Source organism: Triturus cristatus, chromosome 1_1 (genome assembly GCF_964204655.1).
Source record: "Triturus cristatus chromosome 1_1, aTriCri1.1, whole genome shotgun sequence".
NCBI lineage: Eukaryota > Metazoa > Chordata > Amphibia > Caudata > Salamandridae > Triturus > Triturus cristatus.
This window is the reverse complement of record NC_140579.1, coordinates 760,610,935-760,636,933: the sequence shown is the minus strand read 5'-3', so window position 1 is coordinate 760,636,933 and position 25,999 is coordinate 760,610,935. Positions and strand designations below refer to the sequence as shown.

The window sequence follows — 25,999 nt, the reverse complement described above, 5'->3', positions numbered from 1 at the left end:
TGTATATTCGGAGTGAATTACGATTGATCTGTGAGTGGTACTTCCAACTTGCACAGCAGCTGACTAACATTACATCACACATTGTTGGCAGTGCCTGCATGTCATTGCTTGAGCTGTGACTCTGCGCAGACATGTATGTATTTTTCTAATCCATGGCGGAAATGCTGCATCACTTTTCACATGTCCATATGTGAGACATCAGCATCCCAAGGAGCTTTTGCACTAGTTTTTACATGCGTGATATTTGTGGCCACTTTCAGCAGCTATGCTTGTCAGGGCCACCACACACACATAGCTAACTCAGGGTGCAAGTGTGCATGATTCACTGCATGTCATCTATTCATGCAAAATAAGGTTGCACACAACTATGAAACATGTTTTTGATAGGATGTTGCATTCCTGTGCTACGCCAGTGCCACAGCTTGTCACAACCAAGGTCCTTGCACTGCCATGCAGCAGCAGTTTCATGTACATCTGCACATGTGTTTATCTATCATTTGAACTTGAACGTTAATGGACACAAAGTTGAGGATGCGACTTGAAATTGTGTAATGTTCTTTATTGTACATTATTACTGACTTCAATTTTCAACATCATGTGAAAAATTGTGTCACTATGTGTGTGCGTCGTCGGATCCCTGCTGCTGTGTGGTGGATGTCTTGGACTTGGGGTTGCACATGTTCATCATCGTCCACCTGTCCAGGCTGCTGTTCCTCCTCCTCCCAGGGCACATTAGTTTGGACACAGATGTTGTGTAGTATTGCACATGTCAGGATTATTTTGCAAACAGTTTCTGGGGAATAAAGTAGCCTTCCGCCTGATACATCAAGGCAACGGAACCTTGACTTCAGAATTCCGAAGCTCCGTTCGATGATGTTCCTTGTCCGGCAATGGGCATGGTTGTATGCCTTCTGTTCGTCAGTGCTTGGATTGCCAAATGGTGTCTGTTGGAAACTGGGCAACCGGGTTAGCAGTCACCAGGTTCCCAGCACAGTGGTAGCTTGGCTCGAGCGGTTGGGGGTCAGGCACCGTGTTAAGCGTACGTCACACCCTCACAAAAACCATGCGCTCATCCGTTCCAAAAACGACACTACACCGTAAAAATTATGGAAGTCAAGATGGAAATATATATGTCTTTATCTTATTTTCTCTTAGTTGCAGGCTTCACATCATAAATACAATACACTAGGATTTTCCTTCAAAAGAGCAGGTCAAATAAACAATGCTACTTCGGAATTTCAACAAATAGGTTCAGGTCATCATTAAACAAAGAATAAATAGATGTGCAATAAATATAGACGGCAAATAAATACAGTCAGACAATAAATACAGTGCAAGAATAAATTAGTGGAAGACAATAAATAAAGCACCTTCAATAAATAAGGTAAAACAATCAATGACAATTACAGATCAGATCACTTTCATGAGGTAACTTGGTCTTACTTTGCCCATATACAGCTTGTGGTCATTTGGGTGGCATGGGGGGTGTCCCACCTAGATTGGTCAAGGCTGGGGCTTAAGCTGAGGCAGAATGAGGATAACCTGATGATCTGGCCCTCCAAACTACACAGCCCCTCACAGATGTCACTGCACCAGTCTCAGTTCACCCCTGGCATTCCCAGGCTGGTTCTAACACCCCTCTAATCCCTAGAATGGTCTTTTAGGGCTCCACGCGGCCTTAGACGCCCCCTCTACCACTTACTGTCCCTTCCTCGACGTTCGGCTCCCCTCGGCGCCGTGTCGACGCCGTGAGGCGGCTCCGGATCGATGTCGTTGGGCGGCCTCGACTCGATATCGCCTGGCGGTCTCGACTCGATGTCGCTGGGCGGTCTCGACTCGATGTCGCCTTCCGGCGTCGCAGGGACACGGTCTCCCCGCTTCCGGGAGTCTCCGGAGTGCGATCTCCACTCCCGACCTCCGGCGCGCTTCACCTCCGTTTCTGGCGACTCCGGTGGGCGGACTTCACTCCCCCGTCGACGCCTCACCTCGACCTCAGGTGACTCCCTACTCGACCTCCGGTGCCTCTCCACGACCTCCATCGGCGCCCTCACTCGACCTCTGGCGGCTCCGGGTACGACGTCTGCTTTCTGTCAGCGCCGCTTCTCTACCTCAGGCCCCAGGTCTCCAGGCTTCTCGACGTCAGGACTCCAGGAGGACACCGCTGAACAGGTCAGGAGCTTGCTGTTCTTCCTCTTTAAGGCCTGTTCCAAATGTTCAGTTCCTCAAGATGGTTCTTCTGGTCTTGGTCCCACACAGGGCTTTAGGCTGGGCTTGGTCAATAGGGACTAGCATCAAGGGTGGGTTTCTGGACCCCACTCCAAGCACTGGTTTCCACCTCTGCTGCCTTACTCCGACCTCCTTCTATCTCTGTCCTCTCTCTTCTCCACTCAGTTGCCAACTGCCACCCTGAGATGGCCTCCCAACATTCTAAACTGCCTCCCACTATCACAGGATTCTAGAATGTTCCAGGAGGTTCTAGAAAACCTCCAGTGAGTTCTGGTTATGTCACAGGTGACAATGGGTGGCCACCATTGTGTCTCTCAGGCCCTCAGACAGAAGTTCCAGGGGTAGGGAAAATGGCTCCCCGACCCTGCATCAACACTAAAAAGTCTGGTGGTTCCCAAAAAGGAAAAATTATAACAGGGTTTGAGGCAGAAGTGGGACAAAATAAATAATGATGAGGAGGGACCACCCAAAGGGCTGACAGGTCTAACAGTGTCATAACCCACATCTGGACACCATATCCTTGATCAGCTGTAATTGGAAGATAATAGATACGTGTTACTTTAGGCTGACATCAGTATACATGGTATGTGTCCTATGTCTACCTGCGCAAACTTTGAAACTACTCAAGTCCATGTTTATGGTGTTCCTGTGTGTGGTGGGTAGACAGTGTGTGGCCTTGACTGCTCTGATGTGTGCACGCTAAGCGGGGGGATGGGCAGTTGCTTTTTGCAACTCATATCATCTAGTAGACCAATGTACAGGGCTCATGCAGAACATGGGTGATTGTTTGCCGGACACTGTGAAACAGGGGCAGAGGGCCCTGCCCTTCAAGTACTCTCTCAAATTGTACTGTACCTTCATATTCCAACAGGCAGCCTCCTAGGGGAACTGAAAACAGCATGGCGTGGTTGGATGGGGGGCTTGACAGGGCCAAACCTTGATGTCCCATATGCACGTGACATCGCATTATCCATGTGTGAGGTATCAGTTCACTGTGGGACCAGGGGCAACTGTCTGTTTGGCAGACAAAGGGTATGACTGATATTGTGGATTGGTATGAGGATGGCGTGCTCCTTCCCTTTGCTGACCTACCTGAGCGATGTGGCCCCTGAACAGGTCAGTTTATCAGATGGTGCACCAATACATGCTTACGGTGTGTAATTGCTATGTGCACTTGTATACACATTGTTGCACATTCTAATAGTATTACTTTGCTATTTACATGCATTTCGTACTGCACATTTCAATAGTTAATTTGAGTAAGATGCCATGGGGCAGATTTATGAGGTTTTGCCTTAGGGAAGCGCAGCAGGCCTTCCTGCTGCGCTTCCCTACGGCAAAAGAAAAGGGCAGGGATGCGCCGTATCGATCAAATGCGGCGCATTCCTGTCCTTTTTCCCTGCGCTGGCGCACAATGGGCTGCCTGCGCCAACGCAGGCACCTCTGCACCATGGTGCAAGGGTGGCTGCGTTGCGGGGATGAATATTTTTGTACAGGAAGGGAAACCTTTCTGTACAAAAATATTCACAAGAGGCAGCACACATAGAAAAAGGAAAAACGAGGAGAAATCAAGATATTTCTCCCCGTTGCGCCTCCCTTCCACCTCCCCTGGGGAGGCGTAAGCTTTTGGCGCTGCCTCAGATTTACGATTTCTCATAAATCTGAGGCAGTGTCAAAAGGCCATGGATGTTGTTGGGAACGCCCCCAGCAACACCCATTGCACGCCCCTTTAACGCAGAACACTGTGTTAAAGGGACTGATATTTATGAGGCAGCATTAAGCCAAAAAAAGTGGCTCAGTGCTGCCTGATACATATCACGCAGGCTTCTGCGCCACGGAACGTCACAAAAAGTGACGTTCCGATGGCGCAACGGGCCTCATAACTGAGGCCCCATGTGTGCATATGTCGTCAGTGTTACTTGGTGATCAACAAAGTTTGATGTGTGATATTTCCATGCATTCCTATCTGGTGTCCCTTGGGCCTTTAAGTTATGCTGCTATTTGTGTCTGCAGGTTTGTCCAATATGTTGTGTGGTTATAGTGTATATGTGGCAATGCATTTCCACATTGATGTATTGCATCATTTGGACCTAAGGGCATGTAATGTGGATGTAATGTGGCATAGTAGAAGCTGCTGTTGCATAATATACTTGGCTATACATTTATTAGTGCTTACCTACAAGAAGGCCGTTGCCATATTGCCCATTTTCAAAACGTTCATTGATTATGCTGTTTCTGAAAATGTAGGAGTCATGCACACTGCCAGGGTATTTCGCAAGGACATTGAGAAATTGTCCCCGATGGTCCACAATGGCCTGGACATTGATGGAGTGTGTGTGCTTTCGGTTGCGGTAAAGGTGTTCCGTAGCTGCAGGTGGTACAAGCTGTACATGCGTGCAGTCCATTGCTCCAAGCACATGGGGAAATCCAGCAATGGCATAGAATCCTTCTTTGATGTCCATCTGCAGCTGGTGTGTGTTGGGAAAATGTATGTACTGTGGTGTGAGATGAAGAATGGCATCCAGGACCGTAGGGAGGAAGCCCGAGAAAGATGACTGTGACACCCCAGCCACTTATGCAGCTGTTGTTTGGAACGATCCAGAGGCCAACATATGTAATACCGCCAGTAGCTTTGTCAGGGGTGGGATATTGTTACCCCTTTCAGTTGGTGCCTGGAGCTGTGGTGTGATCTGCCGCAACAGATTTAGTATGGACGGTTTCCTGATCCGATACAGTTTTATGACTTGTTCGTCCCGGAGTCCAATGAGGGTGGTCCTTGGACGGAAGATGCGCTCCTTTCTCCTGCGCTGCCTTTGTGGTAATGGTGGAGGGTGCAGTAGTGGGATTGGTTGTGGTGGTGGTTGTTGTCTTCTTTGTGCAACTCCCAGCTGGAGGATTAGCAGGTCCATGTTGCTTGCTATGCTTCCAAATTGCTATGTGGCACTTTAAATCAAGTTCTGGTGAACTTGCGTCATTTTTTGCGCGTGGGTTTATGGGGCGCAGGTTTTCTGACGCATTCTCGTATTTGCGTGACGCATTACGTAGATGCGTCGACGCGGGGAAATGACATAAATATGCCTGCGTTAGCAACGCGTTGCTTTTTGGTTGGGAACGCCTACCTTGCATATATTAAAAGTTACGCGACACAGCCGATTCTGACGCTACTGAATTCCGTCGCATCTTCGATTACGTGACGCATCTCCGTAGATGCGTCACCTTATAAATTTTGCGTAAAAAAAACCGCCGCAGCGTCACAAAAGTGACACAACGGCGGTGTAAAAGTGGCGCAAGCCCAACATAAATCTGCCCCGCGGTTTTTACCACGCGCAGCTTTTACATCACATGCGTTACAACGCATGCGATGTTACAACGCAATACCATTACAACGCAAGTCTTTACATCGACTTGCGCTAGTTGGCGTGCTAACATTACAAATAGTGTAGTTTACTATCCCAACACCTTCCCTACTGTTACGTGGACTGGAGTTGGAATAGTAAATTACACTTTTCTAATGTTAGCACGCCATCTAGTGCAAGTCGATGTAAAGACTTGCGTTGTAATGGCATAGCGTTGTAACATCGCATGCGTTGTAACGCATGCGATGTAACTGCACGCGTTGTAATGACACGCGTTGTAATGTCATACATCCTTGCTATGTTGAGTAAATCTTTTTTGCGAGTTGCTGAGTGTTACTCAAGTGATATAGTTGGCTAGAGTAATATCTTTGGAGTGAATGTGTTTGAGTCCGTGCTGTAAAATCTTTGTGATTGCAATTTGTGCTGAGAGATAGCCTGCAATTTGATTTGTATGGGGGGGGTCACATGCGATTCCTACCTTATGTTGTTGTGGCCAAACCACTCCATCCTTCTTGCACTACATAAACTAACGTGTCACTTGCATGTGTATCTTCCATTTTATGTTTTGTAATCTCATTTCCTGTGAAATGTAACTCCCAATTTAATATCAATGGCTTTTGGGCGTTCGTTAAGTTCTGTCATTTGTGGCAAAACCCCTTGTTATTTAATACACCCAAAACTAGTTGATTTGTCCCGCGGTTAATGAACATTAATTGTGTGTTTGTGTGTGGGTGTGTTTGTGTGTGTGGTTGTGTGTGGGTGGTGTTCGGTGTTATTGTGAAGTGAGATGCCCTTCGGACACTCTCTAACTTGCCACCCCAACCCCCACCCTTCTGGCCATGCAAATGGGGTCATCAAGTCTCTTGACCTTCCACACACCATATGCCTAACAGCCTTGAGGTCTGTACAGACAACTTCTTCCCCTGTGCCCAGTAACCCCGACCATCTCCAATCCCCACCTCACACGCACCGCCAGTCCAGATGTAGCGTGGCACTGCCGGAATGCCAAGTGTCACACGCATCACGTGTGACACTACGCATTTTAGTACACAGTGCCATACCAGCAAGCTGCAGAAAATGACCTGTATTTTGCAAGGGTTTTTCTATGGGGATTAAGTGTCGTCACCCACAGGGCTCTTTAGCTCCTCGCCGTCGTAGAGTCTCTTACAACCTCCCCTTGTTTTAAGAAGAAGAGTGCAGGGTTCAGCAAGTAAGAGGTATGGGCCATACTGAGAGGGCGAAGGAAGAGACACACACAGGCACTTGGGAAGGGGAAGAAAGATGCACGCGTGAGAAGAGGGAATAATAAGAAAGAATGGGAATTTGAAAGAGCCATCTGCAAATGTTTGGAGACACAACCGCGACGAGAAAGAGTGAGACACCAGTTAGGAGTGATGTGGGAGGAAAGACGCCAGAACATAGACACTATTAGTTTAATCTCTGTAGAGTGTGTCTGTAGTGATATTGTGGAGCAAGGAGGGAGTGTGAGATTTAGAGAGGCACTAGACATGAAGAAGGGAATAGAGACCACGAATAGAGGAGGAACAAAACAAAAGAATAATACAATGGAGAAACGAGGATGACGGATTCCAAGGAAGCAATCTCTTCCAAGAGAAAGGCGCAACTATCCATCAAAACAGGTACCTTTAAGCAGAACTGACGTCATGTGCTTTAAACGTTTGCTTTGAAGGCGTGTTGCATTTCTTCTTAATATCCAAGACTCTCTGTCTTCGAGATTTCTTGTATTTTGTTTTGCTTCAGTGATATTTGGTTCGATGGTATACTCTTTGAGATGTAGTGTCCTGGCGTCTATTTATGACAAGCTGGCTCAGTAGCCACTGCTGCCAAGACATGTCCATAATCTGGAGGTCAGGGGATAAAATCCTGGTAGGGCCCACTCTGCTCTTCAGCCGTCTTAGTGCGATATTATTATTGTTACTGTATTGTAGCATTTCTACAGCACTTCATGTTATTAAGAAGGAGCTACCTACTGATGTTCTTGTGAAAAGAATGGTCTAGTGCTGAGCATTCATCCAACGTTATTAGGACCTCTGCAACATGTAGCATTGTTGTATTTCAATAGAATTAAAATGTTATCCGAATAAAATGGTTTCACTGATAAGGTAATGTTTGCAGGCCACACAGTTTGCAAAAAACCAGATCAATTAGCAATAATTGAAATTTTGTGTGTGTCCATCCCTCTCTCTTCAGAGGTGGGCTCAGGGTCATAAGGAGTGTCAAGCTCATGACGTAGTTGTCAAGTGGCCCTAAGGGTTTTATGACTGACACCATCCACCAGTTACAACTTTAAACCCAAGATCACTTTGCCTTCTGGACTGTTTTATGGTAATTGCAAAATGATTATATTATATGTCAACCCGCAGCAACTTTGGCCTGACCAAGGGGTACCCAAAAGACTCCTGTGACGATTTCTTTAAATTTTCGCGTTTGTCATAATGTTTCACTGTATTGACACACAAAATGCGAAGAGAACAGTGGTTAGTTGTGTGTGTTGTGTTTGTGTGTGGGTGTGGCTGTGTGTGTTCATGTGTGTGTGTTGTTGTCTGTGTTTAAAATACGACTTTCTGCATGCCGTTGTATTATTGTTGATTGACAGCTACAGCAGCCAATCAGACGTTTCATTGTAAATACGTAAACAATGAACGCCCGTGTGAGTCCCGTAAACCCCTGTTCACATAGCGGTTTCGGAAGGAGGACGACGCAGCGAGACCCCGGCTGGCAGCGCGTAAGTTGTCTTTAAAGGCTAGGCACAGCCACGGTGGTTGTTACCGTGGGGAGGATGCAGACCTTCCGAAAGTGGCATCATGTGAAAGGAGTTGAGGTCCGACCTACATCCAGTAGGTATTGCAGGCGTGTGGCGGGATCGATTGACGGGTACGTTTATTTTTCAGTTTTTCCCCCTTAAGCCCCCTAATTGTTTGTGTCCCTGTTGTAGTTCCTAAAGTGTGGGCGGGTTGAGAATGACATCCCTGAAGCATTGACAGCAGCCTTGTTGTTAACCCTTAAGCTCTGTTTAATATTTTGCTTTTGTGTTTGAATAAATGTGCATATCATTTGGTAAATCAAATATTTGTTTCGGTGGCTATTTTGCGTTGGCAGCAAATCGTGTTTGATAATGTCACCTTTTTTGTCGTTTCTGTATGCAATATTTACGCTCGGGCGACATAGTAGTATCTTTCTTCTGATGGATACATCTGCCAGTGGATTCCTCACCTTGTGAATATCCCCTGCGCCAGCAACATTCGGAAACTTTTGTAGCAGTCCACGCCGATGAGGTCGAAGACGACGTCACAGAGGCACGGCTCCGCTCGCGACTCCGCTGACGTCACCGGCTCCATAAGAAGACCTCCTCGGCGTGATGACGTCAGTTCCCTTTTTTCCGCGCCGACGACGCCAACGGATTTCGGGAATCGTTACTGGTAGCTTTACTGTTACTTTGTGTTTATTCCGAAGTTTCTCTGTCTTTCTTCGAGGATGTCGGCAAGGAAGTCTGGTTTCAAGCCTTGCCGTGAATGTGGCAAACACATGTCCATCACTGACCTGCATGACGACTGCGTTTGGTGTTTGTCATCGGACCACGATGTTGAAGGATGTTCGTGTTGCAGGAAGATGAGCTCGAAGGCTCTTAAGGAAAGAGAGGCAAAGCTCTTTATCGCCCGGATGAAGAAAAAGGAGAAAAGAGGTAGAAGAAGATCCAGGTCGAGGTCGAGGTCGAGATCGGCTTCCAAGTCGACTTCGGGACATGCTTCAAAGAGCAAGAAGCATAAGAAGAAGAGGAGGCATTCGTCTCATCATAAGGCCTCGACGTCGAAGTCTAAATCACCTGCTCGGCGTCGAAGGGAGTCAGTGTCTCCTTCTCCTGTCCCGGCTTCGCCTCTTGCTCTTTCTCCTGTGTCTTCTCCGGCTCCGGCTGAATCGCCGGTGCCGGCGTCCTCTCCGGCGCCGATGGCTTCTCCAGATCCTGCAGGTCCTTCGGTTCCGTCTCCGACTCCGGCCCAGGATGAGGATGATCAGGCTCCGGGTGAGTCTGTGATGCCGCAAGTTCCACCGTCGGCTGGCCCGAGTCCGGTGTTACCTGACCAGTATCCGGCTTTCCCTAATCCAGGTCAGGACCCCTCGCATTATCTCAATGCGATGTACGGGGTGTTTGCTCGGGCCATGTATACCTTATGCAAACTTTCAGTTGCTGCCAAGCGCACCCACCCAGCCCTCATACCCTCAATCCTGTCTAGTAGGTGGTCACACCTCCCTGTGACAGGATGCCTATTGTTCTGCCTTCCTCTGCTCGAGCTTGGCTCAGCAGTGGGAGGGCAGAAATGGTTTTTTTGGGTCGACAGCAACCATTTTGTGCTGTCAGGAGTAAGAAGGCTCGTACCGGGACCGCCAGGGACCCTATGAATCTCGCTTCTGAGGGGTGGAATCATCCCTCCCACACCAGTTACTGGTGTGGGGGGGGGTATGATTTCAACATGTTTGACACCAAACACGGTAGTGTTTGTTTCAGTCGTTTTAGAGTTGGTCATCACGCGGTCGTGCAATGCCCCTTTATATGTTGTATATGGCTGCTTCACTGACAACCAGGGAGAATGGACTCCGTAGGCTGAAGGGGTGTCCTGCTCATTCAGTGGCACCCTCTCACTTCAAACCAAGCTCCCTGACCTCAGGATTGTAATGCCCTGCTATAGGGGTGACGTATAGGTTTTAAGTGCAGTGACCCTTTGATATAGTAAACTATATCTTAAGTAAGTGGTGCATGCACCAACTTACACAAGCTACAATGGCAGGCCTGTAGTTCCATTTTGCGTGGTCTCTCATGGGTGGCATAATACATGTTTCAGCCAATGGGAGGCCTCTGGAGTACCTATGGCCTGGGTACATGGGTACCATATACTAAGGACTGACAAGGGTACCTCAGTATCCAATCAAGAGTGTACCTAAGTACATAACATAACAGCTTAGGGAGAAAGCAGATAGACTGGGGTCCTGATTAGCAGGATCCCAGCCAGACTAGTCAAAAACAGTATTACATTTAGCAAAAAGTGGGGGTAACATAAGAAGCAGATCCTACTTTCCTTCGGCATGCCTGACATATTGCCTTACTTGGCATTGGTCAATATGATCTCTGCTCGAACTTCTGCTCCTAAAAATTCTTCCCAGGCACGGGTACAATTTCACATCAATTTTGCCTTTCCCCGGAACCAGTGCATATTTTTCCCTACTCTACACCCTGATATCTAAAAATCATAATTTTACTTTTTGCTATATTTATTTTAAAAATATTATCCGCAGCATAGCGTGGCAACTCATTAAGGCGTCTTTGAAGTCCTATCGGGGTTAGATCAATCAGGATGGCGTCGTCCACATAAAGCAGACAACTCAATTTCATTCGAAGTACCATTCAAGCTGCAAGACACAGCATAATTCTAAGCAACTTTTTAAACTTGTTAAAAACTTGTCTGGTGCCGATTGTCTCCCTGCTTCCCCTGATTTAAGCACCTCACAATGTGAGGAACTTGCTGCATTTTTTCTGAGTAAAATTGAGTATAACTCATTCCAGGAACCTACACTGAATAATCTGTCTCAGTTAACTGGGAATCTACATCTCTCTCCTAATGTCGGGCTCACTCAGGCTGATTTGTCTGTTGAGCGCGCTGACAAACTTGAATTCTGGGTACCCCTAGATATTTAATTATTTTAGGCGGATTCTGGGAAGCCTTAAATCTGGCTCCCCTAGAGACCCTATTCCGGTCACTGTTTTGCAGAAGTTTGAACTATGTCCCTTGACCCTGATTATGGAGTTGTTCAATGCATCTCTGAAAGAGGCCGATGTTCCATCGATTTGGAAGCACGCAATGGTCCTTCCACTACTAAAAAAGGCCTCGGCTGACCCTACTCAGCTTTCCAATTTTAGGTCCATCTCTCTTCTTCCTGTGTTCTCCAAGATTCTGGAAAAGCATGTCAATTTCCAACTGACTGCTTTTGTGAATTCCCAGAATTTTCTTCACGGCTCCCAATCAGGTTTCAGAGCGGGCTTCTCAACCGAAACCGCTCTGCTTGGGGTTACAGACATGATACGCCAACAAGTAGACGCAGGCGGCACTGTGGCTCTTATACTTTTAGACCTAAGTGCCGCTTTTGACACTGTCTCGCACATCGTGCTACTACAGGCCTTACAATCATTGGGGGTGACTGATAGAGCACTCAAATGGCTTGCTGATTTCTTGACGAATCGCACGTTCCAGGTTTTTTCGCCAATAGCGTGCTCCGAGATTCACAAGTCATTGTATGGTGTTCCTCAAGGCTCTATTCTTAGCCCTCTATTATTCAACACCTATGTGAGGCCTATGGCGTTGATTGCTGAGGAAGTTGGGCTGTCTCTTTTTCCATACGCTGATGACACCCAGATTGTCTTCTCCCTCTCCACTGATGGGGCATCTAAACCGTCTTTACTTCAGGTTGGCTTGAGGAATATTGCGGATTGGATGCACACCAACTTGCTAAAACTCAATGGAGAGAAAACAGAACTGTTGATTGTGGGTAATAACAAAGCTTTGTGGGGTCCACAACATTGGCCCACAGAAATGGGTCCAGTCCCTCTCTCCAAACATCAAGTTCAAAATCTGGGTGTCCTAATCGATGATCAATTGTCTATGAAGCAGCAAGCAGCGAGAGTAGCCTCTACCTGTTTCACTATCCTTAGATGGCAAAAAAAAAAATCATGGATGTTACCTTCTTCCGCCCAACGCACAGTGGTCCAGCCGCTTATCACCTCAAGGCTGGACTATAGTAACATCCTGTACTTGGGTGCCTCTAAGGAAGTGTTACGTAAGCTGCAGTTAGTACAGAATGCCGCAGCACGGCTGCTTTGTAAGATCCCCAAAACTGCATCTATTTCAGGCTCAATTCGAGAACTTCATTGGCTCAGGATCGAATGCCGCATTAAGTTTAAGGCTTTGAGTCTTATGTTTAACATAAAATCTGGTAAGGCTCCTCCTTACTTGATGACTCTTATTCACCCTTATGTTCCTTCCCGCACACTTCGATCAGCCACTCGGGCGAAGTTTGTCATTCCTAGGATGAGACTAGTGCTTCTTCTCCCACTTGGATCCTTCTTTATGGAACTCCCTTCCGGCAGGTCTCCGTAGTGAATCTTCTTATGAGATCTTCCGGAGAGGTATAAAAACGTGGTTATTTAATATGTAGTTCTCCTCTTTTCGTTGTGCACTTTCAGGTGGCGCCAGGAAACCCTAGGGTAGCTGTGCGCCTTATAAAATTAAAATAACAATTGTTCCAAATTTTTGGGGGTCCCCTTTACACAGCCCCACCCTACTCGGCAAGTCATTGATATGAAGAGAGAAGAGGAGAGGGCGGCTAACGGGCACCCTTGATTCAGCCTATTATGAGTCTCTACTTAATTCGACAGGGCCTGATTTCCCCCCCATCAAAACCTGAGTCCAAGTTGAGGAGTGCAATGCTATAATCAGTCACAGCAAATGCATAGGGATCCCCATTGCATCCAATTTCCTCCACAGCGTTCCCCGGTCTTCCCGATCGAAAGCTGTGGCGAAATCTATAAAGGCAATATATAGGGCCATTCCCTGTACCCATTAGTTATTTTTCAATCAGGGGTTGCAAGACGGTAATATTATCTAATGTGAAGCTATGCTTACGAAACCCTGCTTGCTCTGCCGGGCAAAATCATTTCCAAAAGCCCAATGCTGAAGATGGAGAAGAATGCTTTTAGCGAACAATTTTCCAGTGGCATCTAACAGTGTGATTTGCCTAAAGCTGGCTGGGGACGTTCTGGGACCCTTTTTATATAATGGAACCGGAATACTTCCTGTCCAAGAAGATGGAATAATCTCATATGTATAGCAATAAGAAAATACCAGACAAAGGAATTGAGCCCATGTGGAGCTATTTTGTTTGATTACAGCTATTGGAAAATCATCAGGGCCCATCGCAACTGAATACCTTGCTCCTTTAATGAAGCTCTCTATTTCTTTACAAGAAGGGGAGCCGTAGTCACTCCCCAAGTGGATCTCCTTGAATACCTCTAACTTGGACCTAGCCATTATATTTGGAGCATATAACTGTGATGTTTTGCCTTGTGTGTGTGGGTCAGCAGCTTGATTTGGCATCTCTTCTGTATGGGGAGTCAGTGAAGTTGTCTGAGGTAGGGTGTGATGTGGGTTTGTCGGGAGAGGTTGAGGACGAGTCTGGCTGCGGTGTTCTGTAGGGTTTGAAGTCTCTGTAGGAGGTGTACTGTGATTCCTATGTAGAGAGCGTTTCCATAGTCCAGTCGGCTGGTGATGAGGGTCTGTGTCATGGTATATCTTGTGTGCTAGGATTGCCACTTGAAAACCTTCTGTAACATGCTCAGAGTGAGGAAGCAGGCAGAGTAGATGGTGTTGATCTGTGATTTCATAGTGAGCTTGTTATCAATGATGATTCTGAGGTTTCTGGCATGGTCAGCTGGTATGGGTGCGGCTGCCAGCGCTGAGAGCCACAAGGAGTTGTTCCAGGGGTTGCTGTTGTTGCCAAAGATCAGTACTTCCGTCTTGTCCATGTTCAGCTTCAGGCAGTTGTTCTTCATTGAGTCTGCGATGTTTTTCATATATGTGTGTAAGTTGGTTCTGGTGGTGGTAGGGTCATCAGTGAGGTAGAGGATGAGTTGGGTGTCGACTGCATAGAATATTATTTTGAGACCGTGAGATCTGATGATGTTGGCCAGTGGGGTCATGTTTGCGTTGAAGAGCATAGTGGTGAGGGATGAGCCCAAGAGTACATCACAGACGATATCCTTGGGTTCAGAGGTGAAAGGTGGTAGCGATGAGGAAGGAGGTGATCCACCTGAGGGCATCCCCTTGGATGCCGATGTGGTGGAGTCTTTCGATCAGCATGTGGTGACATATGGTATCGAAAGCTACACAGTAGTCAAGGGGGATCAGAGCTGCTGTATCTCCTCAGTTAAGGAGGGTTTGGATGTCGTTGGTGGCTGTGATCAGGGCGGTCAAGTAGCTGGTTCTGCACCAGGTGTGTCGTGAGTTGCCTGTTGATAGTCTTTTCCAGTTCTTTGGCTGAGAATGGGAGCAAGGAGATTGGCCAGTCGTTTTTGAGTTCACTGGGGTTGGCTGAGGGTTTTTTGAGTGGTGGTCAGACTTCGGCATGTTTCCAAGCATTGGGAAATATTGCAGTGGTTATGAGGTGTTGAGCTGGGTGGTGAGTTCTTGAATGATCCTTTGGTTTCTGAGATTGAAGATGTTGTTCGAGCATGCGACTGTTTGAGCTCCTGAGTGGATACATTTCATGATGGAGGTGATGTCCTGGGTGGAGAGCTGGTTCCAGGTGGTCAGTCTGTGGCTAATGTCAGTTGCGGTGAGGGCGTATAATTCGAGGAAGTTCGTAGATGTAGGTTGGGGTTCAAAGTTTCTGTATATGGTTGCCATCTTGTCAAGAAGAAGTCAGCAAGGTTGCCACACAGCTCTTGTGAAGGTGTGATGTTGCTTTCGCTGGCTGCCGGGTTGGAGAACTTCTTAATAATGTTGAAATGTTCCTGTCTAATGTTGGCTCTGGTTTCGATGTGTGCGGCTAGGGCTGCCTTCTTTCTTGTCCTCAGCTGTCTGTGGTAGAGATTGAGGGAGGTCTTGAAGGCTGCCCTGTTGGGGATGTCCTTGTTAGTGGGCCATCTACTCTCCAGCTGTTTCCTGTCACGTTTTGTTGTTTGCCCATCTTAGAGGATCTTCTGTGATTGTTGCTCTTGATGGCGGCAATGCTGTTGGCGTAATTGGCTATCCAGGTGTTGAAGTTTTAATTCCCTGTTCCAGTTTGGTAGCGGCGGCTGGGTTTTAGGGCATCTTGTCCAGCTGATCCCTCAAATTTTGCTCCAGCTGTGGACGAGGAGAGATGGCCATCTTGGGGGTGGCTGTGCAGGGGCTGGAGATGCTAAAGTGGACGATGGAGTGGTCGGTCTACATGAATTCTGTGACGTGGCTCTATAGAGATGAAGAGGAAAACTTAGGATAAGAGGCAAAAAGGGGCAGGCAGAAGACAACGGGCGGCTGAGGGTAGCAGTTGTTTGGGAGTCTGACAGTGACAGGGAGAGCAGGGCAAGAGGACCTGTGGGAATAGGAAATATGCCCCTTACAAAGTACAACACTCCCTACTATTTCATAGTTCGGATTGTTAACTTTTAAAAAAATATTTGAATGTTTTTTAATATTTTTAAATTATTTATAAAATTAATTTTTTTGTAACTTGTTTTATTGATTTTTTTTAAACAAATTTTTATTAAGTTTTCATGTTGTTGTTTTATTGATTATATTTTTTGATTTTGTAAATAATGTCTTTGTTATAAGTATGTTGATTATTCCTCCTCACTGTTGTTAACTTTAATGCATTTCATATTTAAAAATTATTAGAAAATAACAATTTTGCGAAGTATGCATATTTTCATTTTTGTTTTTTGATTTATATATTTTTTAATAGTATTTTTTATTTTTTATTATATTAGTGTTTCGAACTTTAATTTATCAATTAAATGAAATATAATGCTAGATATTCTTACATGTTTTTTATGATCGTCTGGTTGCTAATAATTTTGCTCCCATATTTTCTAGTTAAATTGCAAAGTATGTAAACATGATATTTTGGCTCCTTTATTTTTTTGGTAACATTTGTGCAGCACAGATGTTTGGTATCCATGTTATGCCTTGCAACCAAAGAGGAGGTAATGAGCAAATAGTGAGGTAAATTGAGAGGTTAGGTAGTAAGAGAGAGAGAGTGGTGCGGTATTGAAAGATGGAATATTGAGGAATCTTCAGGGTAGAGCGAGAAATCTGATAGAGAGCTGAGGGTAAATGTTAAGGTACAGAAAGAGCTGAGACCGAGGTAGAGTGAGGTCAGGTAGTAGACACATAGGCAGAGAGATAGAGAAGTGAGGAAAAGATAGAGATGAGGTTGTTTGAGAAATGAAGTAGATGGAGGACTTTTACAGTTAAAGTGTAGTGAGGATATGAGAAAGGAAGTACAGAGAACCTTGTGTTATAGAGTCGGGATCAAGAGGGATATAGATGAGTGCTCAGAGATTGTAAGTAAATGGTCAAGTTTATGAGCGAGATAGAAATGGGTCGAGTGAAGAATATTGGGTACATTGAGAGAGAGGTGAAGTAGGCAGAGGTGAGGTAGAGACAGCTGAGATAGATAGAGAGGATATAGTTACCTAGAGAAGTAGATATCGAGAGAGAGAGAGAGAGGTTAAGGAAGAAGGTTAAGGTAGAAGATGTGAAGTGAAGTAAGGTGAGAGAAATTACAAAGAAAGATTATTTTTCAATTTAACTGTCACCAACAAGAGGTAAGGTTGGGCAGGCCAGGCAAGTTGTTGCGACCTCATGGTGAGATTTGTGTGGTGTCTTTGACTTACTATTTCAGATCATTGTCACAAAGATCAAAATCATAAGTTAGACCCCAGTGTGACCTTAGAGACCCTGCACCTAATCCCACTCTAGTGATGGCCAGCTATTGTGACTAGTTTGCCAAGTACACGGAGCCCACAAGGGCATCGGATCCCATAGACTGCATTTGGGGAATTGCAATTTGGAAACTGAGCCAGAAAAATGCATACATTACAGTACACAAACTCTTTAATTTCAAATGTAAAATTACCTGCTATTACCATTACCACATTTATAATGTCCAACAACGGGAGGTATTCCCATATGTTGTGTAAATTGATGGTGCTAGAAACAGTAGAAAGATTAGCACAGACTTGGTGATCATTGGCCTTTTCAAAAAACGTGGGTGGGCTAATGTTAATGGTGCCTGCACCTAATATTTGACAATTCTTTTGGATATACATTGTGACAAGATTAAACAAAGTTTTGAAAGTAGTTACACAAACCAATTTATCATCAAGTTTTTAGGGATTTTGGCATGAAAAGGATGCTCCCTGGGGAAGTCCCATGCTCTTTTCATGGAGTGTCATACTAATCTGCTTGGATTTCCTCCCTCTCTACCAGTCTGATATACAGCAATTATACTTCTTGAATGTAATAAGTTCTGTGTTCACAGTAATGCCTCATGCATAGGAACTGATTGTAAGGAAGTGAGCCACAGAGAGCCGTGGAATGGTAACTAGAGAATAGTAGTAATGTGTTTCCGCCAGTAGGTTTTCTATATAGGGGCCGATTCTGATCCGGGTCGGAAAGCACTCTGACCGAGTCAGATCCAGAGTGTTTTCCGACCGAGCCGGACCCCTACAGTCCGACCGAGCGAGTACGATGCGCACGTATGTTGTCGGACTCGGTTCGGTCGGACTCCCATAGAAGTCAATGGGAGCCAGTTGTACGACGCGTACATGCGCTCCCATTGACTGAATGGGTACGTCTCGAACAAGTGCGCCCCCTACAGTGGGTACGCGTCTGTGCCATCCGCGCCGTACATGCCTGTGTGGGGGAGTCCCATGTGTCTCCCCCTGTGTGCGAGTCGTACAGCTGCAGGTGGGGGGTCCGACGCGGACCCCTGAAGTCCAACTCAGGGAGCTTTTGCGAGCCGGACATTCCGGCTCTCACAGGCTGTCCGACAAGTGCATCGTATTGGCTCAGCCGTGAATCGCATCCATTGCACACCACGGTTAGCTTACGACCGAGACCTACGGAGCGGTTCGGACCCAGAAACGACTCGGTCGGTGATTTTCATGTAGCTCGCATCGTACTGGCTCGCACGTACAGCTGTACGAGTCGGATGGAAAACACGCGTACGGCTCGTAGTTTTTCCGGCCGGATCGCGTTCGGTGCCCTTCTGACCCGGATCGGAATCGGCCCCATAGTGTGATGTACAGTTTGTCATTGTCTATATTGATATGAACATCTACGAAATGAGTGCTTTAATTACTACACTGGTGTGTGAATGTAAGGACAGTATTCACTCTGTTGAGCAATGTAATAAAGATAGTTAGGGGTTCCTCAGTGCCTTGCCAGATTATGTAAACATTGTCTATGTAACTCTCCCAGGTGTGAATATGGTGTCTTTGTGAGTTACTTGGGGACAGAAAGACAGATGTTCCCAACTGGTCCACAATTAATACCACAAATTCACATCTACCCTGTGAACCCACCTGTAATAAATCCGGGATCACAATTGTACTGTATGCTCTTGTTCAACCTTCCACAGAGAATGTTATTAGTGGCAGGGACTGGTATGTCTAGGTTCAAGATTCTGTAGCAGATATCCTAAAGTTTTTAATCAAAAAGTTGACATTGCTATAACAGGCAGAACAGAGGACCTTAAGTCTGTGTTTTTTATTAGCATAAGATGGGATACTAATTGGCAGGGTTAGTTGAATCACAAAAGGTAAATTCCTCTGTTTTACACCACAGTTATTACAAGAAAAAGTACAAAGTCATCCTTGGGTGGCCGAAGAAGATCAAACCTCTGCGTACCAGGAGAGCCAGCATGTCTGCTGTGAACGATGAGCAGTACCTAAACATGATAGGGAATCATAATACTGGTAAGAGAGTCCCTATGGTCTTCTGTATAGTTACTGGGAGATAAGTATGCACAATGTTTAATACATGCATTAACTGATATAGGGGCCATATGTAAACACTCAAGAATTTCAATTTCCAATTTGTGATTCTTATCGTAACGCAATTAGGAAATCACACTTTTTAATGTAAGAATACTTACATCTACTATATAGTGATTCCTAGTGGGTCCCTAATATTAATGAAGTATTTCGCAGTTTGAAACACATTAGGAGTGACATACTTTTTGCTGACATCAGCAAACTATTCTGTCAGGGATTTCTTTTTACTAAATCAATCTCAAAGGAAATAGGGAAGTGTTTAAGAAATAGAAAATTAAACTTTTAATTTTCATTTTTTAACAGTAAGCAGTGGTCCGTGGGACCACTGCCCACACTTAAAAAATATTTTTGTTTGCATTCTCAAATGTGAAGACGAATTGTTACCAATACCGTTTAGTAGTCTGTAAAAATTGCATGTTTTGCGACTAATTCAGTCATAAAACATTAATACATACAAATGCGATTCTGTAGTTGGAGGAGTGCCTAAACACTCCCCTTCCTAATACCAAAGTGCTATTCTGTAACCAGTTACTGACTCGCAATTTGGAATTGCAAGTACATGCTGATTCGGTATTTAAAAGATGTGTGTTTTGATTGTCTCTTCCAACTGCCAAACTGCAATGGTATTTATTAATGTTTTATGACTGCATTATGGTCACAAAACATACTTTTTTCTACTGACTACTAAAAGGTAGTGGAAATCCTTTCCCGTTTTAGAATGTAAGCACAAATATTTTTTATGAGCATTCTGTGGTCCCACGGACCTTTGCCGAATCTTAAAAAATTAAACTTAAATGTTCCATCTTCTATTTTTCAAATGCATCCTGTTTTCCTTTACGTTTAATGAACTGGCATGGTCAGACATGCGTTAGTTTAGAAAATTTCTCACTCATCGCAAAAATACTAATCGCAATTTGTGACTAATATTTTGCAACCAGTGTTTCGTACTTCTAGCCTTTAGGGAATAGTTGCAGTGCAGCAGTAGGGTAAACTTTAATTCATGGAAATGCTATTTGTGAATAAGTAAAGATACATGCCAGATATAACAGCCGCAGCCTGTTGCCACTAACCTGAATGGCTGAATGGCTGAGAGGCATGCTTTAGCAATAGATCAATTACCTCTGACTCTGTGTTGCCTATAAACTGTTTGTGTTTATTTGCCTTCACTAGCTCTTGGTCGGAAGGGGTCCTATACAACCCTGTTTTGCCCTAAACGGGACCGTAGCCTGAAGGCAAAGACACAAAGCCCAACAGCAAGAAATCAGCCTCTCTTTTCAAGTGTGGATTGGCAGAGTCATAGCAGAGAAAATGCCACGGGACAGGTAAGAACCATAATCATACCTGTGCATGAATCCGGGACTTTCAATCTTTTTTTCCTGTTACAGTGGTAAACAAAGGAGGGGGCTAGCTATTTACAAAGCATAGCCAAAACAAATAAACTCCTTAATGCACATTTGTTGTGCAAAAATAACAGATCCATCAGCAAATGTAAATAAAATGTAAGTAAGTAATTTAGCAGATAATCTAATTTTAAATGAATTGCAAATCTCGTATGAGAGGACTAGCTAAGTAAGTAATTTGTAATCATGTACATTTGTAAGGTTACTATTGTCAGGTTTTACTTGTATTTATTTTTTACCTTTTTATTAGGTTTATTAACTTATCACCCCTAGTATAATTAGATAATGAAAAGGTACATGCAACATTATCAGCAACCAAAATAAAGAAACAGTAACATTAAAACCCATCTGTGGGTTGTGCATCTTAATTAGTAGTTAATGAGGTGGTGGGACTAGTAAGTGTAGCAAGTGGAGGAGGGTAATGTTGGGCCACACAAGAAAGTATAGATAACCGAAAGACACCACATAAGTATCAGAAATACCTGGATTCTACATTGTCCCCTCCACCCTTCACTGTGAGCATATCCTTTGCTAATAAACAACAACCAAAGAGTAGGAATCCCAACTAAACTCGCATTCCCAGGGCAGGACAAGAAAAGAACCATGTCCTGTCCAAAACTCTAACTCTAACTCTGAACAATCTAACAGTTCAAATATTGACCCTAGGCTTCTCAGATCAAGAAGAACTTCAGTGGTTTAACAATGTTGACCCTCCTCCTTAAAGCTATCCTCTGAGTATAATGGCCCAATTGCCCTTTTGGTAGGTGATAATCAGAGGTTTCAGGAGCTCATCTCTTATCGCTCATAATAGATAAAGGATACAGTGGTGCTATATCAGGTCATCTGCTGTTCTGATGGTAAATGATGGGCAGTTGTTGTCGCATTGAACTGTGAAATCTGAGTCTCACCATGAGCAGGACCTGGAGTGACCCAACTCCAGTGCATCATGTTAACTGGCTATATATTTTGGTTGCAATGTCTTCCCTTTCTTTCTGCATTTGGGTGGTGGCAAGTTCTCTGTACCCTGCAGCTCAGTCTCCGCTGTGCTCTTGGTCGCTGCCAGGGGAGTTCTTCAGTGGCTTTGCGAGTACAGTGTCTAGCCAATTCTGACTATCTTATGGATCATTGGATAGCCATGTTTTATTCTCAGTAATGACCTTGAGCCTTGCTGGAAATAGAAGGGGATACCTGAATTTTCTGTCCATAGCCCTCATTTCACTTCCAGTAAGACAATCTTCTATTTTGTACCGCCCACATGTAATCAAGGAACAACATGACCCATGCATCTTCTACTCCGAAATGTCCCTCTCATCTTGCTGCTGCAAGGATTGTGTGCCGATACCTTTAATTTAGTATGTGTAGCATCACTGGTCTAAGCAATGATCTGGCAGCAGCGGTCAAGCTGGGACTCTATGCATTTGCTCAATGACAAAAAGTTAGAGAGTCCCTGAGGAGCTACCATTGTTTTTATCTAATTTTAGAACCAGGATATTATGTTGGTTCCTTCTTCAAGTTCTGGTAAACCAACCAATCTAATATTATTATGGCATCACCGCCATTCCAGATACTAGTTCAGTCTTCAAGAAAGTGAATTTTGTGAGTGAGTTCCTTTACCCCTTTTCAGAGAGATGCCGCTTCTGGAGTGAGGCTATTCAGGCAGGCCCCGGCTTGTTTCACTTTACTTGCAAACTTTTTATGATCGTCTGGCAATAAATTCATGTCAATCCCAACAGATACTATTTTATGTTCCAGTGTTTCTTGGTTAAACCTAATAGTAGCAAGAATGTTGTCTAGTTACATTTGTGTCTGGCTTCTCCTTGGATACCCAGGTTGGGGTCATACTGCATACTCTCAGCTGCCTGGCTGTCTCCATCTGTCTCACTCCTGTGGCCTTTATTATTTGGGGCCTTGGATGACCTCAAATGCCCCATGTTTTTAGCAAGGGATCTTTTGTAGTCGAATGTAGTGGTTTTGTCTATGAGACAGTGAGCTAACTCAAGGCATTCTCACCAATCTCCCACTCCCCCTGGTCTACCCCCAGGTCACAGTATGTCCTGAAACAAATTGTCTCACCTAGATCAAATGCTCATCTCCAAGTAGAGGGGCTGTTAGCCCATGTCAAAAGGTTCATACAGACTTACTAGCTTCATGTTAGTGTTGCTCCTGCCGCCACCTCTCAGGCAGTGGTGATGCATCAATCTTGTGTGCCTTTTGATTGTCCACAAGGTGCATCATCTTTGTCTCACTGATAACTAATTTGGACTGGCCACTTGGTCATAGGTGCAATAATGATGAACATCTCTAACAACAGGGTGGGTACAGTTCCACTGTGCCATCAATGTCAAGTACTCATCTCCTCCACTCAGCCGGAGCTGCATGTGTTGCCGACACTCCCCGGCTGCTGTCGGTGCTAATCAACACAGCGCATCTCCAAGGCATATGACACTGTTTCACTCATCTAGAGAAGGCTGGGGACTTGCTATAAGACCCAGTAAAAGACCCACTGCTGCAGATGAAGCAATGTCACTCTCCTCAGGCTGCATGCTGCCACTCTGCTAGGCAACAGCTTGTGGTGTCAGGCGGTCCCTCCCTCCAGAGCAGCACTCTACAATGGTACGTGCCTCCAAAGCTCCTCTGTCGAAGGTCTGCTGTCTCTTCAGCTCATGGTCCCCGCAGGTGTACTTCCTTGCCGTGGCATTGTCAGCATCAGTCCTCTCACCTCTCCAAAGGGTCTGCTATCACAGCCTTCCCTCCCAATTATGCTGTCTTTAGAGGCATCTCTAAGCCACCACTGTGCATTGTAGTGACTGGCAACCCGCCACGCTGTCCTGGCTCACTACGATGCTGACAGTAGCTACCCCTGCACCCGCTCAGCCAACCCGGAGGCCTGCTAGGTATCCTTGCTACCCACAGCTGTCGAGTCGTGGTCTCCTAATTGGTATCCGCCCCTCAGTCATCAGGTCCACGCTATGGAATGGCAGCTATGCTGGATTAATTAAAGGGTGTAGCGCGAAGTTCACTTAGCTGCGTCCGCCTTCTTTGGTAGCCACACCACGCCCCCTATAATCACGTCTTACTTGAAAGTTTTGAGGTAACTGTTCTAGCCTAAATGTGGTGGGGGAAATGTAGTTTTGTCTATCGCACAAGGTCGAATCCCAAGGGAGATTTCACTCCAACGAGCTCCTTTGGAAAATATGGACTGTGGCCTTTACTCAGCTTAGGTTAGCATATTATCAGTGATAGACTGGGAGGTAAAAGCCGTCCTGAAAAATTTGGAAATTGTGCATTGAATGAGTATAGGGAATGAGTCTGAGTGAGTTCCTAATCCCTCTATCCAAGAGGGTTGAGGGGTTAAGGAAGCTGAATTATGCATGTGTCGGCACAAAAATTAAGTCTTTTCACTCCATCTAGCCATAAAAGCAGCCCCCTCATCCTCGTCTTAGTGGGAGTTTTCTGTGTGTTGCATGTGGCCAGTTCAGCCTTGCACAATATCCTGTAATGTGATAGAATTAGAATGGAAAATGTATAAGCTTTCGTAACAAAAAGACAGAGACCAGGATTATGCTTTCTTCTGCCTTTAACACCCCATCTACATTAAACATAATTAAACAATTACACCCACACTTCATAGCAGGCATGACGATAGAACTACGAAAGAAAATTGTGTTGTGATTAGTGAACGAGCAGTCTTGGATTGTTTAGTGCTCCCATACTAGTAGGTGTAGGTGTAGTAGCACTTTCTTAGAACTGGGGGTCTCTAGGTGGCAGAGGTAGGTACCTTTGACCAAATAGGGACCCTTGCTTCTAGTCAGGGTAATGGGGTACACTCCTAAAATAACCCCTGCTCACCCCCTTGGTAGCTTGGCACGAGCAGACATGCTTATCTCAGAGGCAGTGTGTAAAGCATTGTGAACACATACAGTAATCCAGTGACAACACTACAGATGGACACCATACAGGTTTTATATAAAAAATAAGTATTCTTTATATCGACTTTTCCCAAGACCACAAATGACAAAAATCCACAATACTGTACTTTAAAAATGATAGCTTAGTTCTCTTAAGATGGTAAATACGACACTTTAAGTTCAATGTACCTTTTGATGCGTAACGCTATACAACAAAAGTGTTGCAGGGAAGGTGATGCGTCGGTTCCTTACACGCAAGAACGGTGATGCGTTGGGTCCCTACTGATGCGTAGGGGATGCGTCAGTTCTTCTCGGCATGGGGAGGTGATGCGTCGGTTTCTTACTGCGCTTCCGTGGTGATAAGGCCCGCAACGCCATGATGCGATGAAGATCCGGTGCAATGAAACAAAATGGCGTCTTCTTCTTGATGCGACACGATGCATGTACGCCTGGTGGCCGTACGGCGGCTTAATGATTCTAATGAGCCGCAACAGGCCTTGCGGCACACTTCTCTGGTGATACGACGGTGTCTGATACGACGGCGACACTGTTCTCCGGTGATGCGAGACGCTTCGGCGATGCGCCAGCTGCTGTGGCGACACCCTTTTTCAGCGATGCGACGACAGCTGCTGCGGCGGCGACAAGCTTCTCTGATGAAGCGACGGCATCTGATGCGACGGCGACACTTCTCCGGCGATGCGAGGCGCTTCTGTGATGCGTAGCGACAGCGACAACGCCCTTCTCCAGTGATGCGACGACAGCGGCTGTGGCAGCCACACGCTTCTTCTTCGCGAGTAGCGCTTCCAGCTCCTTGCGACACGCAGTCCCTCAAAAGGCCCAGCACAACAGCAGGCACTTCAAAAGAACTCTTGGGGAGCTGGTGGGTGAAGTCTGTTTTCCCTGAGACTTCAGCAGGAGGCAAGTTCTATCTCAAGCCCTTGGAGATCCTTTACAAGTTGATTTGAAAGTCCTTTCTCCTTTCTTTGGCAGTCAAGCAAGCACTGCAGGCCAATCCCCCAAATAGCACGCAGCTAGGGATAGTCCCTCAGTTTCTCTGGTTCCTCTCCTCAGGAAAGGTTCTTGTTTCCCAAAGTGATCTAAAGTTCTGGGGTCTGGGTCCCTCCTTTTATACTCATATTCTCTTTGTTCCTTTGCCTAGTCCAAACCAGTTCTGGTCAGTCCTGGAGCACTTTGTTGACAAGACTCCTTCTTTCCTTTCACAGTGCAGGCCAGGGACATCAGACGCACCACAGGAGGTGGAGCCAGCACTGCCTACTAAACTAAGAGAGCCAAACAGAACACACACTGTCACGCCTGAAGTACTCCAATTTTTGAGACCCCAGAGGTGCTAGGGGTAGCACCCTATGACTTCGAGTACTTCCTGATGTGGTATTATAAAATTCTGCATATCTTGATAATATCACAAAGAACTTGGCAACAGAAGCTGAAATATGAAAAGACATCTTTATTAAACTCAAATGAGTGAGACTACGTCGCACAGAA

The 25,999-nt window shown here is 45.5% G+C and overlaps 1 protein-coding gene across 1 annotated transcript in view; it reads left to right on the top strand.

Moving 5' to 3' along the window:
- Positions 1–8,303: 8,303 nt before the first annotated feature.
- Positions 8,304–25,999, top strand: part of EFCAB3 (EF-hand calcium binding domain 3) — a 270,968-nt gene continuing 253,272 nt past the window's right edge. The window contains exons 1-3 of the mRNA XM_085649724.1: positions 8,304–8,477; positions 18,980–19,110; positions 20,359–20,510. Coding sequence (XP_085505850.1) covers positions 8,383–8,477; positions 18,980–19,110; positions 20,359–20,510 — 378 coding nt within the window. The 5' untranslated portion in view covers positions 8,304–8,382. The remainder of the gene's footprint in view (positions 8,478–18,979; positions 19,111–20,358; positions 20,511–25,999) is intronic.